Below are 13656 nucleotides of genomic sequence, written 5' to 3' on the forward strand. Positions count from 1 at the left end.
CTCTTTGTGCCCGTACTGAAACGGCTGTACGCCTCATGGACTTTAAAACTCAATTTCCCTGTACAAGAATACGGGTAATCCGTATGGGTTGTCAGGTATGCATCTGCACTGGCTACAACGCGCCCAATCTCTCGTCAGATGTGGAAAGCCAAGCGGGGCTTTTTGGAGCCGTGGTTTAGCGCTTGGATGCAGATACCACCACCCATTCTAGGTAATGGCCAGCAGAGAGCAGTGCGGGAGAATGCATTGTTTGGAACAGCGGTGGGCCGATTACACGAAGCAATGTGTGATCCATTCTTGGTGAATCTCAACGGGCTCCGCGATTCACCCACCAGCAAGCTATGACCAACAATTACCTGGATGGATTGAACCCTGTAATTTACCGCGTCCTTGTACCATATATTTGGAGTAGAATTTCCTTTATTTTTAGTTTAGGGGAATTTCAATTTGCCAACAGCCGCAACAAAAATTGTGCGCTTATGTCGGGGTCTGTTCCGATTTGTCCTAAAATACACAAAAACCACCCCGATATTTTGTGATCCACCCGTGTATCGAGTAATTGAATTGCGTAGGGGAATCGTTATGCCCAATCGACGTCTGGTAAGGGAAGTTTCTGCATGTGAATGAGTGTACAGTTTTGTAAATTCAAGCAGAGTTGCGAGTTCGTACTGGACCTGCTATAAATGCTTTATTTGGCCTGTTATAATCTGTACTTTAAATAAAATAATTACACAATGTATCATGCAAACCCGCGTTCTCGTGTTTTATGTTACATTTTCTCTTCATTATTTGAATCGAATTTCACATTGTAAAATAACTGCAACTTCACGTTTGAATTTTTATTTATTTCAATCACAGCAGCCAAAAACTGTTCAAAAACGTCCAGCAGCATTGCTGCTGGCAGTGTAATAGATACGACCATGAGAGTTAATGCCATTGTTGAATTTCAAATACAGTATATACTTGGAAAAATAGAAGTGCATTGGACGAAGCAGTAAGAGAAGTGTTGTCACCTGCAGGATTGTGGTTGAACAGTGTGGATTAGACAAAACAGTTCAGCAGAGCGAGTTCTCAGCATTGGTGGATAATTCAATGAGCGAAAAGTTAATGGGAACAGCAACCATGGTAAATTGTAAAATAAAAGGTGGTGTCGCTATACTCACTGGTTCACATACACCCTTCACTATAATGGCCTTTTTTTATTGTGACAAGTTATCGAATTGCTAAAGGGGGTGAATCGTGATATTCCTACGAACAATATGATGCTCAGAAAGCTATGCAATGCTCGTGGCTGTCTTGATGGGCTGTGGGCTGTGGTGGGGTTTTTGAGAGCAGTTTTAAGAGAAAGCACGAAGCATAAGCCACAGCAAACCCAGGGGCTGTTGGCAGCATCACAGTTGCAGTCTCTTTCCCTTCACCACCTTTGCCTTTAAGTTCCATATGTCCTGCAAAATCAGTGCATACGTACAGTTAAATTTCCAGGGTTAAACATGCTATCAAACTGATATACGATTACAGTGGTAACAAATTTAATTAATAAAATGCATAAGCATACACGTGAAATATCTAGCTCAGATTAACAATCATGGATATTTGTATACTTTTTGGTTTCATCAGTACCCCTCAGTTGAAGAGATATCACTACTTTCTGCTCTCTTGTGGGTGCACATTGATGACATCACACCACCTATTAAAGTCACAAGACTGAAGGACAGTTTCACAATTCTAGCAACTGCCTGACGATGCTGGTTGTAGTTATTAGCAAAACGTCATGCCCACTTGTTGTACGTCATGAGACTGCTCTCCAATACACCAGTGTGCTGAAGCAGTAATAAATTGCCACATTTGCTCACATGACAACTTTGTTAATTGGCTGTGCCAGGTGGTGGAGGGTTTATGACACACATTTTACTTAAGCACTCTGACACAAACATTTCTTATGAATCATATTGATCACAAAAGCCTAGGTGTTAAAAGATATTGCAGGTTTGATAATAACCGACTGTGGTGACTGATATCGTTGTACACTGTAGCAGTAACAACTACTATGACCCAGGATTCTCTTTAATATGAAACTACTGGTTTCTGGAATCTTACCTGGTTATAAAGGCAATCCATATCTCCTTAACCTCTACTGCCCTGATAGTCTGGAACTGCCTTCTCAAACTTAACTTGTGAAACTGCCTTCCACTCAGCCATCCATGCTGTCAATTCCTGGCCCTGTTCAATTCCATGCTCAATAATAATGCCTGTTAATGTACATAATCTTAAGGACCGGTCACATTTAGATGCTATATATATATTCACATTGTATTGTATTTAATCTGCAACGAGTAATAGCGATATAAAACGTATAAAAGAAAACTTACTCGAAGGGAGATCTTTACATCTTTGCCCATGACACGCCGAGCCATCTCAACGAGCTCCTCCTCGATGTTCTCCTGACTTGTGCCCTTTACATCAATGTAATGACACTGGCTGCTTGCAAAGTGGCAGGAGATGGACTGTGATGGCAGAGGACAACATGCCATGCAGGATATTAGTCATTAGAAAATGCAATTTCATGTTATATTCAGCCCTTTGTCAATCCACTGACAGGTGAAGGCCTCCTCATGCCATGTTAATCATGGGGATTGTTTGACCAGACTTCACCACGCTGGTCAGCGCAGGTTGGTGAAGGGAAACGAGACGACCAGGTAATATTTCACTCACCACTTATGTTAGCCGTGGTTAGGAATCAAACTGAAGTTGCCGGGTTCATAGCATAGTGTGATAACCACTGCACAAATGGTCTACGCCAAGAAAACATCCTCCGTTAAATACACAATGGGCTTTCAAGAAAATGCTTTCAAACTACTTTACTTCCATACCATCTAAAACTGCTTCTTCTTCTGAGCGTTTGACCCACTCGGTGGGGTCTGCTTCCCAAGTCCTCTCTCTCCCGTCTTTGATCCATCGCCACCTCTACGGTAATACCGCACGCTCTCAAGTCCTTGTTGACAACTTCTCGCCATGTCTTCTTCAGTTTCTCCCTCCTTATCTTTCTCTCAACTTTTATGGTCTGCAATTTTTTTCTAAATGTAGTCTTCCAACCTTCTGGCCACAAGCCGGAACAATATCTGAGTCTATTCTCACTCTACCTCTCCTCTACTACCTTAACACGGTGTCTCACTTCTTCATTTCCCACATCTTCTTCACCAACAACCCGAAGAACCCCGAGCCCCTCACGGGGCCCCCGTTATATCCGCCCGGGCTGGGGCTGGCTCCGCCCCTCGCCCCGCCCACCTTCTAGATCTCTCGAGCTCTTTCCTGAAGGCTCCCGAGAGCTCCTTTATACCACGTGATCACCCAGCGGCCCCCGTCCACCGGTGGCCCCCCTCCAATATCATCCGGTCACGTGTCGGCAGGTCAACCAGCGTATCATGCCCCAACGTAACACTGGCTGGCTGACACTCTCTCTCGCTCCCTCACCGGGAGCCCGCACTGCACACTGTACGTGGTGCCTCTGCGCTAACCAGCGCTCACCCAAGCCCCGCTAGGGCTGGTACTACGCCCAGTAACCGGGCTGCACATAACGACAACATATTATCTGCCGTGGCCTCGCAAGCCCGGCACCGCAGTGACATTCAGTCACTACACATGCACACTTGCCTAATTATCATCCTGTACACATTCATTTACCACAAACAACTACATTCATAATAAATAAAAAGTGCAAAAAGACTAAAAACTTAACGTTTTGTCCAAGTATAACCTTCAGTGAATCGCATCAATTACTCAATTTTTTTCCATTAGCTTTTATTGGTTTGAGTTCCATTTCTGGCCACAATTAACATCAGTGATGATATCTGAACCAACTCAGGGCATGGCCTCTTTACCAACCTCCACTGACCAGTGATGCTAAGTTTGGTCAAACAACCCCCACAACCCACATGGAATGGAGTGGCCTTCATTCAGCAGTGGATAGACAAAGGTCTGAAAAATGCAAAATAAATATTTATCATATTGCAGCCAGAACTGGGACATTACTATTGCCAGCTGATTAATCTCATACACACACTCACACAAACCTTGCGGAAACCGTTAGTGCGATTCATGCCAGAGCCATGGATCAGTAGAGGGTGAAAGAACACGGTGTCACCCTTTTCCATCGACAGGTGAAAGCGCGGGGCTGTTGGATCAAAGTCTCGCAACCCAAGGTACAGCTTATTCACACCTCCCTGTGCATACACACAAACACACACAAAAACAAATACATGAATGCTTATGTCATTGGAATTGATCAATTGTTTGATCTCTCAGTTCTACTAGTGAGTAGTGATAACATAGCAATGTGCTGTGGAGTGTTATACTTGCCTGGGGATAGTTTCAATAAAACCTGAGGGTTTTTGGAGGCAACTTTCCAGTAGATACCATTTGTATGGCACAATGTACCATTTGTACTTGCTAAGGTCAGGAAAGCAAACTGATATCATGCGTAGCTGGCAAATTGGTTGTCAACACCAAGCAGTATTCTGTGTAGAAGGGCCAATGAGCTTCATTACAAAACCGTAAAATGGCATCAACATTTCACAATGAGGCCAAAATACTAAGAGAACTACCCGTTTGCTTCTCCACATTTTTACGTATTATTAGGTTTTGGCTGCGAGGTGGCAAGAAATGGTAGTATGGCAATAGACTCTTGAATCTAATCGTGCGGAGTTTTGATTATTACCTGCCTGGAAGAGAGCCTTAATAATTAGTGAAGCTTTGCTTGGTTAATAAAGGATATTCACTAATGAATAATTAAGAAAAAATAAGTGCACATTAAAACATGGCCACTGATGAAGAAAATGAAAGAAAATCTTAAAAGTGTGCAAAGAAGCAGAGGTGGAGTTCCTATGAGAGATAGAAAGAGAAACATAAAAAAAAACATGCACAGGTTAAATAAATCGTATTGACGTGTTAATAATATACTTTTGAAAAAACAAAAATCGTATTGACTATTTTAAAAAAGAGTGGGCTTGGGCAGGACACATCACTCAAAGAGATGATGGCCAAAGTGGTGGCCAAAGTGGTGGTCAAAGTGGTAGCCAAAGGAAGGTACGCACCCGAGAGGACGTCCACCAACAGAGATAGAGCGATCAAATCGGCTCGTGTTCAGTGGCAAGATGGATTGTTGTATGGAAAGACCACAATGGATGGCAATGGATTGTGTTGACTTTTATTCAGCAGCGGATAGATTATGGCTGACTGCAATGCATTAGCAATAACGAAATAAACCTGTATTAATCATTTGCTTCCTGGAGAAATTGAGTTGCTCGAGCAAAACGGCCACTGTGGACGCAACAAACACATCCCACCTCCCACTCTGGGTACGCGTGAGGCTTGAGGTCTCCCTTGTGTGTGCCGGGGAGGACCACCAGGGTGCCGTTCTCTCGGTCGATGTGCTGCATGGCAGTCCAGGAGCACACGATGCGCTCTGCAGGCCGGAACGGGAAGAAGTGGAGATCCTGGTGCAGTGGATGTCGCGAAGACTTCTGGCCTGCGGAGATAGAGATAACCTCAAGGTCAAACTAACAAAGCTGTGCCACGGAGATTGTTATCACTCGGTGTGTACTTATTCTATGACCACATCACCTAAAAATCAAATCACTCGAAATAACTAATTGGCCACAAGATCCAACCACCCAAAGTACATCTGACCTCATCATATCTCACAAGATACGTAGGGTTGAGCCTGGATAGTGCATGAAAGGACGAGCACCACGCATAAAACAGGTGTTGTAGGCTGTTGCGGGATTATGTTGTCAGTGCAGAGGATTTGCAGAAAAATATTCCATTGTTGTACTGTACTATTCTCCAACATCTATGTGCCCTGGTTTCACCAACATACACTTGCTAGCCTGGTGAGGTATGGTCAAATAATCCCCACGACCCAGCAGTGGTTTGACAAAATGGTTGTACATGTACACATGTAATGATAACCCTCCTTCAGTGATCCGATACATTCTCCCAATTCAGGCTAATATAATTTGAAGGAATCATCTTTTCACATCACATTTTTGGGAATCTTGTGTATCATGTTTCTCCTGATTTTTTGCCTCATTTGCAATTGTGTTTACTCTAATACCTCAAGTATAACATTTGTAAACAATTGGCATATAATTTGCATTGAATCTCCAATCAAAACGTAAACGTATTTGTATTGTATGTGTAGTGACATATAATGGGTCACTACGGGACCTAGCGCCAGTTACTGATAGAGGGGAAATGGGAGTGGAGAAGCCCTCTCTGCCAGTAGGACATGCAAATCCATGAAACGGGTCCCTCGGGGGCGTAGTTCTGGTGGCTGGCAGAGAGGGGACATCTGAGGACGTAGCAGCCCGGTTGGCTGGCAAGGGCACGTGATAGGCCAGGGTGAGGATTGGGCCAAAGATGACAGGGACATGTGGGGTATGGCCCAGACCCTTCTGGTAGGTTCCAGAAGGGTGCGTGGCTGAGGACGGAGCCAGGCCACGCTGGGGAGCATAAAAGGGAGGTCCCGAGGCTGGGTCGGGGCTGTCTGCTGAAATGGAGTCCTCCGTATTACGTCTTCCCCTGGGTCTTCGGTCTTCGTGCTCGGCAAAGTGGGTCAGTCAGGTAGTGTGCCGACTGTCCTGACCCGGTTTATGTAGTTATCCCGTTGTGGTCCATAGAATAAACGTGTTGCCTCCTGAGTTAGTGTGTGTCTCTCAGTGAACCCATCACATATGTAATTTGTTTCTGTGATCGCTGCAGCCACTAGGGGTGCTACATTCACCACAATAAAAAAATGCTTTTTTAATCAAATCGCGACGCCAAATTATGTCAGTTCACCAAATAGCATTTGCAGAAAATGGTAACATTAAGGAATGAATCATGATGGGTAAAACATATTTTAGCCTTATACCAGGATCGGGCGGCTTGTTGATGAGCATGCTGTGAACAGCCATGATGTCCGGCCCTGTGAAGGACTCCACATACTGCAGCATCTGCACATAGACGGATATTGGATGTCAGGGGCTGGTGGTGTGAAACGACTCGGGTTGTTACTGCATAGGTTTTGGAGTTTGTGCTATACAGCTCTCCGATGCGTTTTCAGGTTGTAACCAGGGGTGGAAATGGGTCAGAACGAAAAGGTTCCTGCGATCCAGAATCAACCAGGAGCAAGTGTGGCGGCGGGTAGTCTATGCATATATATAATTTGTAAGTGTCTGTCCATCACTCTCTGGATCTCCAGAACGTTACATGGGACAAAAACATGAATGCAAATTAACATGTTGCTAAAACAGGCAAAGCATTTTAAGTTATTAGTCAATCTCACGTCCCCAACCCCCCTTGCGCTCAGGCTCAGTTGATACGATCCAGATTTGACGTTTTGCTCCACGTGCTTCTTCAGGAAGTGATGAAATTGAAGAATCTCTCAGCACGTGGAGCAACATGAAACCCGGAAACACATCCAACAATTCAAGTTGTTATCTCTCAAGAATGAAAGCTTTTCATGCATGGAATATTATATCTACGTTACATTTAAAAATCTATATCATTATCAGTGTTTTAATGTGATATTGGATTCACTAGTCAGACAATATGGATTTAAATGCAATAAAAGGGAAATATTGGCATGAGCTTCTAATATAAATGTAAAAAAAGGGAACGTTTTATTTGTTAGAGAACAAAACCAGATATCACAAAACATATTTTTAGATCCCTTAAAGTGATCTCTAACAGACTATGGGGCAGAACATGCCCACTCACCTTGTGATAAGAGTAATGTTCATTGCATGACAGTCAACTTTACAGAATCGAGCCAAATTAATTGCAGAAACAAATTTCATATGGTAATTTTTAAGACCACCACTAAACTTGAGAACCCGATTTATTCCCAGGTGGTTGCTTGGATGAGAACCCAGGATCTCAGGGAGGCCACCTCAGTACTCTGACCTCTGAGCCACCTGGCCACCTCATATTAAGGGAATATTTTGCCAAGATGTTTTTATAAGCAGCCACACATATTTTTGCTAGTTTTTTTTCCCAGTGCAACAATCACATTTGGAAATGAAAAGGTGTCAGTCTACCTCTGGAAGCTGGCAGTACTGAAAGAGAATGGGGTCCTCTTGAAAGTCCTGGACCTTGGTGACGGAAGTCTGATCTTGAGCGACCTTGGACTTGGCGATGGCTATGTCTCGCATGATCGTTATTGCTGGGACGGTGACCTCCCGCCGGCAAATCCTCTCAAAACGATCCCTTTCAACGCACACCGTTACAACCAGTGTATAATTTCAGCCGGAAGATTCCGAACAACTGCACGGTAATTATTCTGACACTCCACATACATTTCGTCTTTTGTACTGTAATTTGTGCATAGGATTACAGCAAATTGTTTTAACTTGACATGCGTTTACATTAGCCATGCAACCAGGGACAGATTTAGGTATGTTTTCCCCTGGCACATTAGAGCAGAAAAACCCACCCAATCTTCATTGCCCCAACCATACATACACACACACAAAATCCACAGCTTCGTCTACTACGATGCACTCCAATTAATAAATCCATAACGTGAATGAACAGTGCCACTTTTCTTCATAAGAAATGAAATGCATATTTTTTTCGTGGGCCCCTCTGAAGGTTTGGCCAGTGAACAAATGTGCCATTTACCCCCAATGTTGATGCATTGTCTCGATTGGTGATGCGATGCTATTAAATAATCTTCATACCTACAAAATATTTGAAACACAAATAATAAATATTTACATGCACGATTTGATTTGTTAAATGCCTAATTTACAGCATGACAAGTGACTTTAGATATACTCTCGTTCAATGTGGCTTAATATCACGTCTAGCAAGTTTTAATTCATGTTTTATGTTAAAAAGCATATTCACAGAATTGTAATAACCTGTATCTCTCCAGGTCTTCATCTGTCACCAGCCCCTTGATGACAATAAATCCATTGTCTTCATAGAAGGCTCTCTGCTCTGGTGTCAGAATCCCATTGTCCAAAGTGTACCTTGCCAGAATCATTGTGAAAAAAAAATTCAGTGTGTGCATTTTCTTAGCAATAATCATGTCTGTACATATACCGCACTTTGTCAAGCCACTGTTGGTGCAGCAGATCTCCACAGCATGTGGATCATGGGGGTTAGATGACCAAATTGACCATGCCAGTCAGTGAGGGAATGTAATTTTAGAATCTTATACGGGAGCATAGACATGCAGTACATCAACTGATTTTTCTGCACTGTCTTCTGCTGCTCATCAGATAGACCCAAAAGCCTGTGACAACCTGTTTGCACATGTTGAGCCATCCAAAACACTCCAGGCTCAACTGTCTTCCGAGATCTGATGAGATTCGGTACATTCCATGTAATTTCGTCATTTGCAGCAATAATTACTTATTTAATATCAAGGGTGTGATTCAGTTTTTGGAGGCCTATTAATTCAGGCATAGCATCATGATGTGTTTTTCATTCGCCCTGAAAATATGGTGTGCCCCACTAAAATCAACAGGCCCTGTGCAAATATGTAAATTACAACCCAACATGTGATTATTTTAGGTGTTTATCCAAGTCAATGCCAACTTGCCCATCCACGAAAATCTATGAAAATGACAAAACCACCACGTCAACTTTCACAAATCATTCTTACACACAGCCAGAGCCCATGTAAATTTGGGCTTTGGCACCTCTAATAAAAAATGGCAATTGCTATAAACATAACTTCAGCATTTTCTTGCTGTGGTTGTTCCACCTGATGAAGATTGCTTGTGTTGCGATCGAAACGTTGTGATGTTTTATTTTATTTCTACCTACGTGACTTTACCGAAATAACCAAAGAGTATAACTTATTACGTAAATATATTACTTTTAAGGCAATGTTATTGACATAGATTTATAAGTTGGTATTCATCTGCCATATGTGAGAGATGCCAACCTGAACTTGGATGAGGGGCCGTGTTGGGATGTCACCGCACCTTGTGAAACAGGATTTGGGCTCTGAGGACCGTGTTAAGGAAAATGAACAAATGTAAACAATGTTAAACGTAAACAATTTTGAGGCAGGCCTCAGCAGATTTCCCCTTTTTCACCTGAAGATGGTTGCTTGTATTGTGATCGAAACGTCGATATATATTATTTTTTCTACTTACGTGACTTTACCGAAAGAACCAAAGAGTATGAATTCCTGCAGTCACGAAAGCTTAAAATCAAGAGTAAACAATTTTGATAAATACACCGACACGAAGGTTGCCAGCAACACAGAATGGTTTTAGATCTGTACTTTGTAAACTTTGCATTTTAAACCATATCTGAAAAATGATATCAAGTTGGTTATTTCAAGATCTTACGGAGCACCAATTCTTGGTATGGTGTACAGTAAAACCTTGGATTGCGAGCATAATTCGTTCCGGAAACGTGTTTGTAATCCAAAGCACTCGTATATCAATGCACTCGTATATCAGTTGTGATCACGTGACGCTCGGCAGACAAAGCATATACGTACTACTCGTATTGCAAGACCTCGCTCGTTTATCAAATTAATATTTATTTAAAAATTTTGCTCGTCTTGCAAAACACTCGCAGACCAAGTTACTCGCAATCCAAGGTTTTACTGTACTAAGGTAAAGGTTTAGGGTAAGGGTTGAGGGTTTATGCTCAGGGATAGCAGTACCTAAGACTGATTATCTTGCCACAGACAAACACATTCCTGTGGAGGGGGAGCTGGTAGGAACGTTGGGTTGCTCGGTCAAAGGCCAGGGTCAACGGCGGCGTGGTGTATTCCGCAAATATAGCCGACTGTGAGGGCAGGCACAAGCCAGCGTGAGTAGGTTAAACGTTGAGTTTTATAAGGGCACCACAGGGTGACCACCCCCTCCCCACCCAGCCCCCCCACCCAGCCCCTCCCCACCCTCCTCACCCATTTTTTGATGCACGACGGATGGACACAATAATCCCGTGGGCTGGTGTAACCAAGAGGTTCCTACCAATATTAACGACGTATACCGAGGTACCACTGTACTTATTTTTATAGACCGCGCTGCGATGATTGGGCTAAAATCAACCTACCGGGATTCATCACAAAAGCAACGTTTACATTTCGTATCGTCGTCCGAGCACAGCGCCACCCGGTCGGACTTGTTTTTAATCGTGGTCTGGCTCAACTTTGGCTATACAAGTACATTTAACAGGACGGTTCAACCTTATAGAATGTGTGTATGTAACGTATGAATACAATGCAGTTACAACAAGACAGGCGTCCCTGTTGCAACCCGACCAGTGTTGTCAAATCAAAAAGTCAGTGGCATCGTTTACTTGGCATGGGCCCTGGCGCAAGCGATGAAACGAGGGGCCCCCCTCTCCAATTTCCCCCCTCTCCTTGTCGCTTGTACAATTCCTTAGGTCCCTCCGGTCCGGGAGTCCCGGCGCAGTAGCAACGCCTGCACACTCGACAACTACGCCACTGCCACAAGAACAGTCACTGCACAATGAACATTCCGTAAAAAGCACCGCACATCTCAACAACAACCACCGCGCAGAGCTTTGAATTCCACCGATTAAATGAGCCAATTTAAGCACACACCATCGCTCAAGAGAGCAGCGTGGCTATGAAGTGCGCAAGCGATGGCCAGCGTGCCCTTTGCTCTAGTCACGCCATGCCCGAAGAGCCACCACCAGCACAGTAAACAAGGCTGGAATGTTGGGCCAACTTTGGCCCCAACGGTTCAGTGTCTCCTGGGGCTGCTTGTCGCCACAACGTTGGCCAGCGTAGCAGCGTCTGCAAAAGGATACGGGGCGGAGATGGCCCAGGAACAGGCGAAGTCGCTGCTCCGCCATCGTCGGCGAGAACGAACACGGGCGGGTGCTGCGTTCCAAGTCCAAAATCCCGTGGCGTCAACTTCCTCCCTGGCAGGGACGTATCGGCAGCTGCGCAGCACGCAGTGGGTGGGATCCCACCAGCCAATCGGTGAATAACCCGACCCCCTCCCCCCCCAAAAGGGCAACTTAAGTTTGAGTAAATTTTTGTTTGCTGCAATGATGACCCCGTTTGGCAGATTTCCGGCTTTATTACAAGGGAGATATACGTGGTGCGTGCGCACAGCGGTAACAAAACAAAGACAAAAAACATAAATACATACCTGTCAATAGCTTGTGTTGCAGTCGAAACGTTCTGAGAATTGTATTGGTTTATATATGTACTAGCAGAAGTAACCGGCGTTGCCCGGGTGAAAAATATATTTCTTAATAACCTTACATATATACACAGATACTAAGGTATTGTCAAAGCCCGGTGGGCTTTGACAATACCTTTCACCACTCACCACTCACAACTCACCCTCACCACTCATCCTCACCACTCCCACTCACTACTCACCCTCACCATTCACCATCACAACTCACCACTCACCAATCTCCCTCACCAATCTCCCTCACCCTCACCACTCACCCTCACCACTCACCCTCACCACTCACCCTCACCACTCACCAATCACCACACACCCTCACCACTCACTCTCACCACTAACCCTCACCACTCACTCTCACCATTCACCCTGACCATTCAGCCTCACCACTCACCACTCACTCTCACCATTCACCCTGACCATTCAGCCTCACCACTCACCACTCACCCTCACCACTCACCCTCTGCCTCACCACTAACGCTTACCACTCACCCTCACCACCACCACTCAGCCTCACCACTCACGCTCACCACTCACTCTCTCCCTCTCCACTCACCCTCAGCCTCCCCACTCACCCTCACTACACACTAATCACCCTCACCCTCACCACTCACTACTCACTACTTACTACTCACCTTCATCACTCACCTTCACCACTGCCCCTCACCACTCACCCTCACCACTCATCCCCACCACTCACCCATAACCACTCACCCTCACTACTCACCATCACCACTTATCCTCACCACTCACCATTCACCACTCACCCTCACCACTCACCCTCACCACTCATCCTCACCACTCACCATCACCATAAACCCTAACCACTCACCCTCACCACTAACCCTCACCACTCACCCTCACCACTAACCCTCACCCTCACCACTCACCCTTACTACTCACCACTCAACGTCACCACTCTTCGTCACCACTCACCCTCACCACTCACCCCTCACCATCACCACTCACCCTCACCACTCACCATCACCACTCACCCTCACTACTCACCCTCACCACTCACCCTCACCACTCACGCTCACCACTCACCCTCACCACTCACCCTCACCACTCACCCTCACCACCAGCAATCACCCTTCACCACTAACCCTCACCACTCACCCTCACCACTAACCCTGACCCCTCACCACTGACCACTCACCCTCCCCACTCACCCTTCCTACTCACCACTCAACCTCACCACTAACCCTCACCCCTGACCACTCACCCTCCCCACTCACCACTCACCCTTCCTACTCACCACTCAACCTCACCACTCACCCTCACCACCCACCACTGAACCTCACCACTCACCCTTCCTACTCACCACTCAACCTCACCACTGACCACTCACCACTCACCCTTACCCTCACCACTCACTCTCACCACTCACCCTTACTATTCACCACACACCCTCACCACTCACCCTCAACATCAACACTCACCCTCACCACTCACCATCATCACAAATCCTAAC

General features: G+C 45.1%; 1 protein-coding gene across 1 annotated transcript; it reads right to left on the reverse strand.

Moving 5' to 3' along the window:
* Nucleotides 1–824: 824 nt before the first annotated feature.
* LOC144932753 (phytanoyl-CoA dioxygenase, peroxisomal-like) lies at nt 825–11918 on the reverse strand. Its single transcript, XM_078857169.1, has 9 exons — nt 11791–11918; nt 9938–9999; nt 8904–9014; nt 8079–8247; nt 6911–6992; nt 5343–5524; nt 4071–4220; nt 2370–2504; nt 825–1445 (listed from the first exon to the last, which is right to left on the reverse strand). Exons 1-9 carry the CDS (start codon nt 11833–11835, stop codon nt 1392–1394), a joined length of 990 nt encoding a protein of 329 aa, XP_078713295.1. The 5' UTR covers nt 11836–11918; the 3' UTR covers nt 825–1391.
* Between the last annotated feature and the right edge of the window lie 1738 nt (nt 11919–13656).

Source organism: Lampetra fluviatilis, chromosome 1 (genome assembly GCF_964198595.1).
Source record: "Lampetra fluviatilis chromosome 1, kcLamFluv1.1, whole genome shotgun sequence".
Classification (NCBI taxonomy): Eukaryota; Metazoa; Chordata; class Hyperoartia; order Petromyzontiformes; family Petromyzontidae; genus Lampetra; species Lampetra fluviatilis.

Excerpts from the sequence above, each read along its gene's own strand:
- LOC144932753 (XM_078857169.1), bottom strand. The coding sequence starts at position 11,835 with ATGGCGGAGCAGCGACTTCGCCTGTTCCTGGGCCATCTCCGCCCC. Across the intron at positions 10,000-11,790 it reads TCCTGGGCCATCTCCGCCCC|AGCCCAAATCCTGTTTCACA; the intron begins GTATCCTTTTGC and ends CACGGTCCTCAG. Across the intron at positions 8,248-8,903 it reads GAAGACCTGGAGAGATACAG|GGATCGTTTTGAGAGGATTT; the intron begins GTTATTACAATT and ends GTGCGTTGAAAG.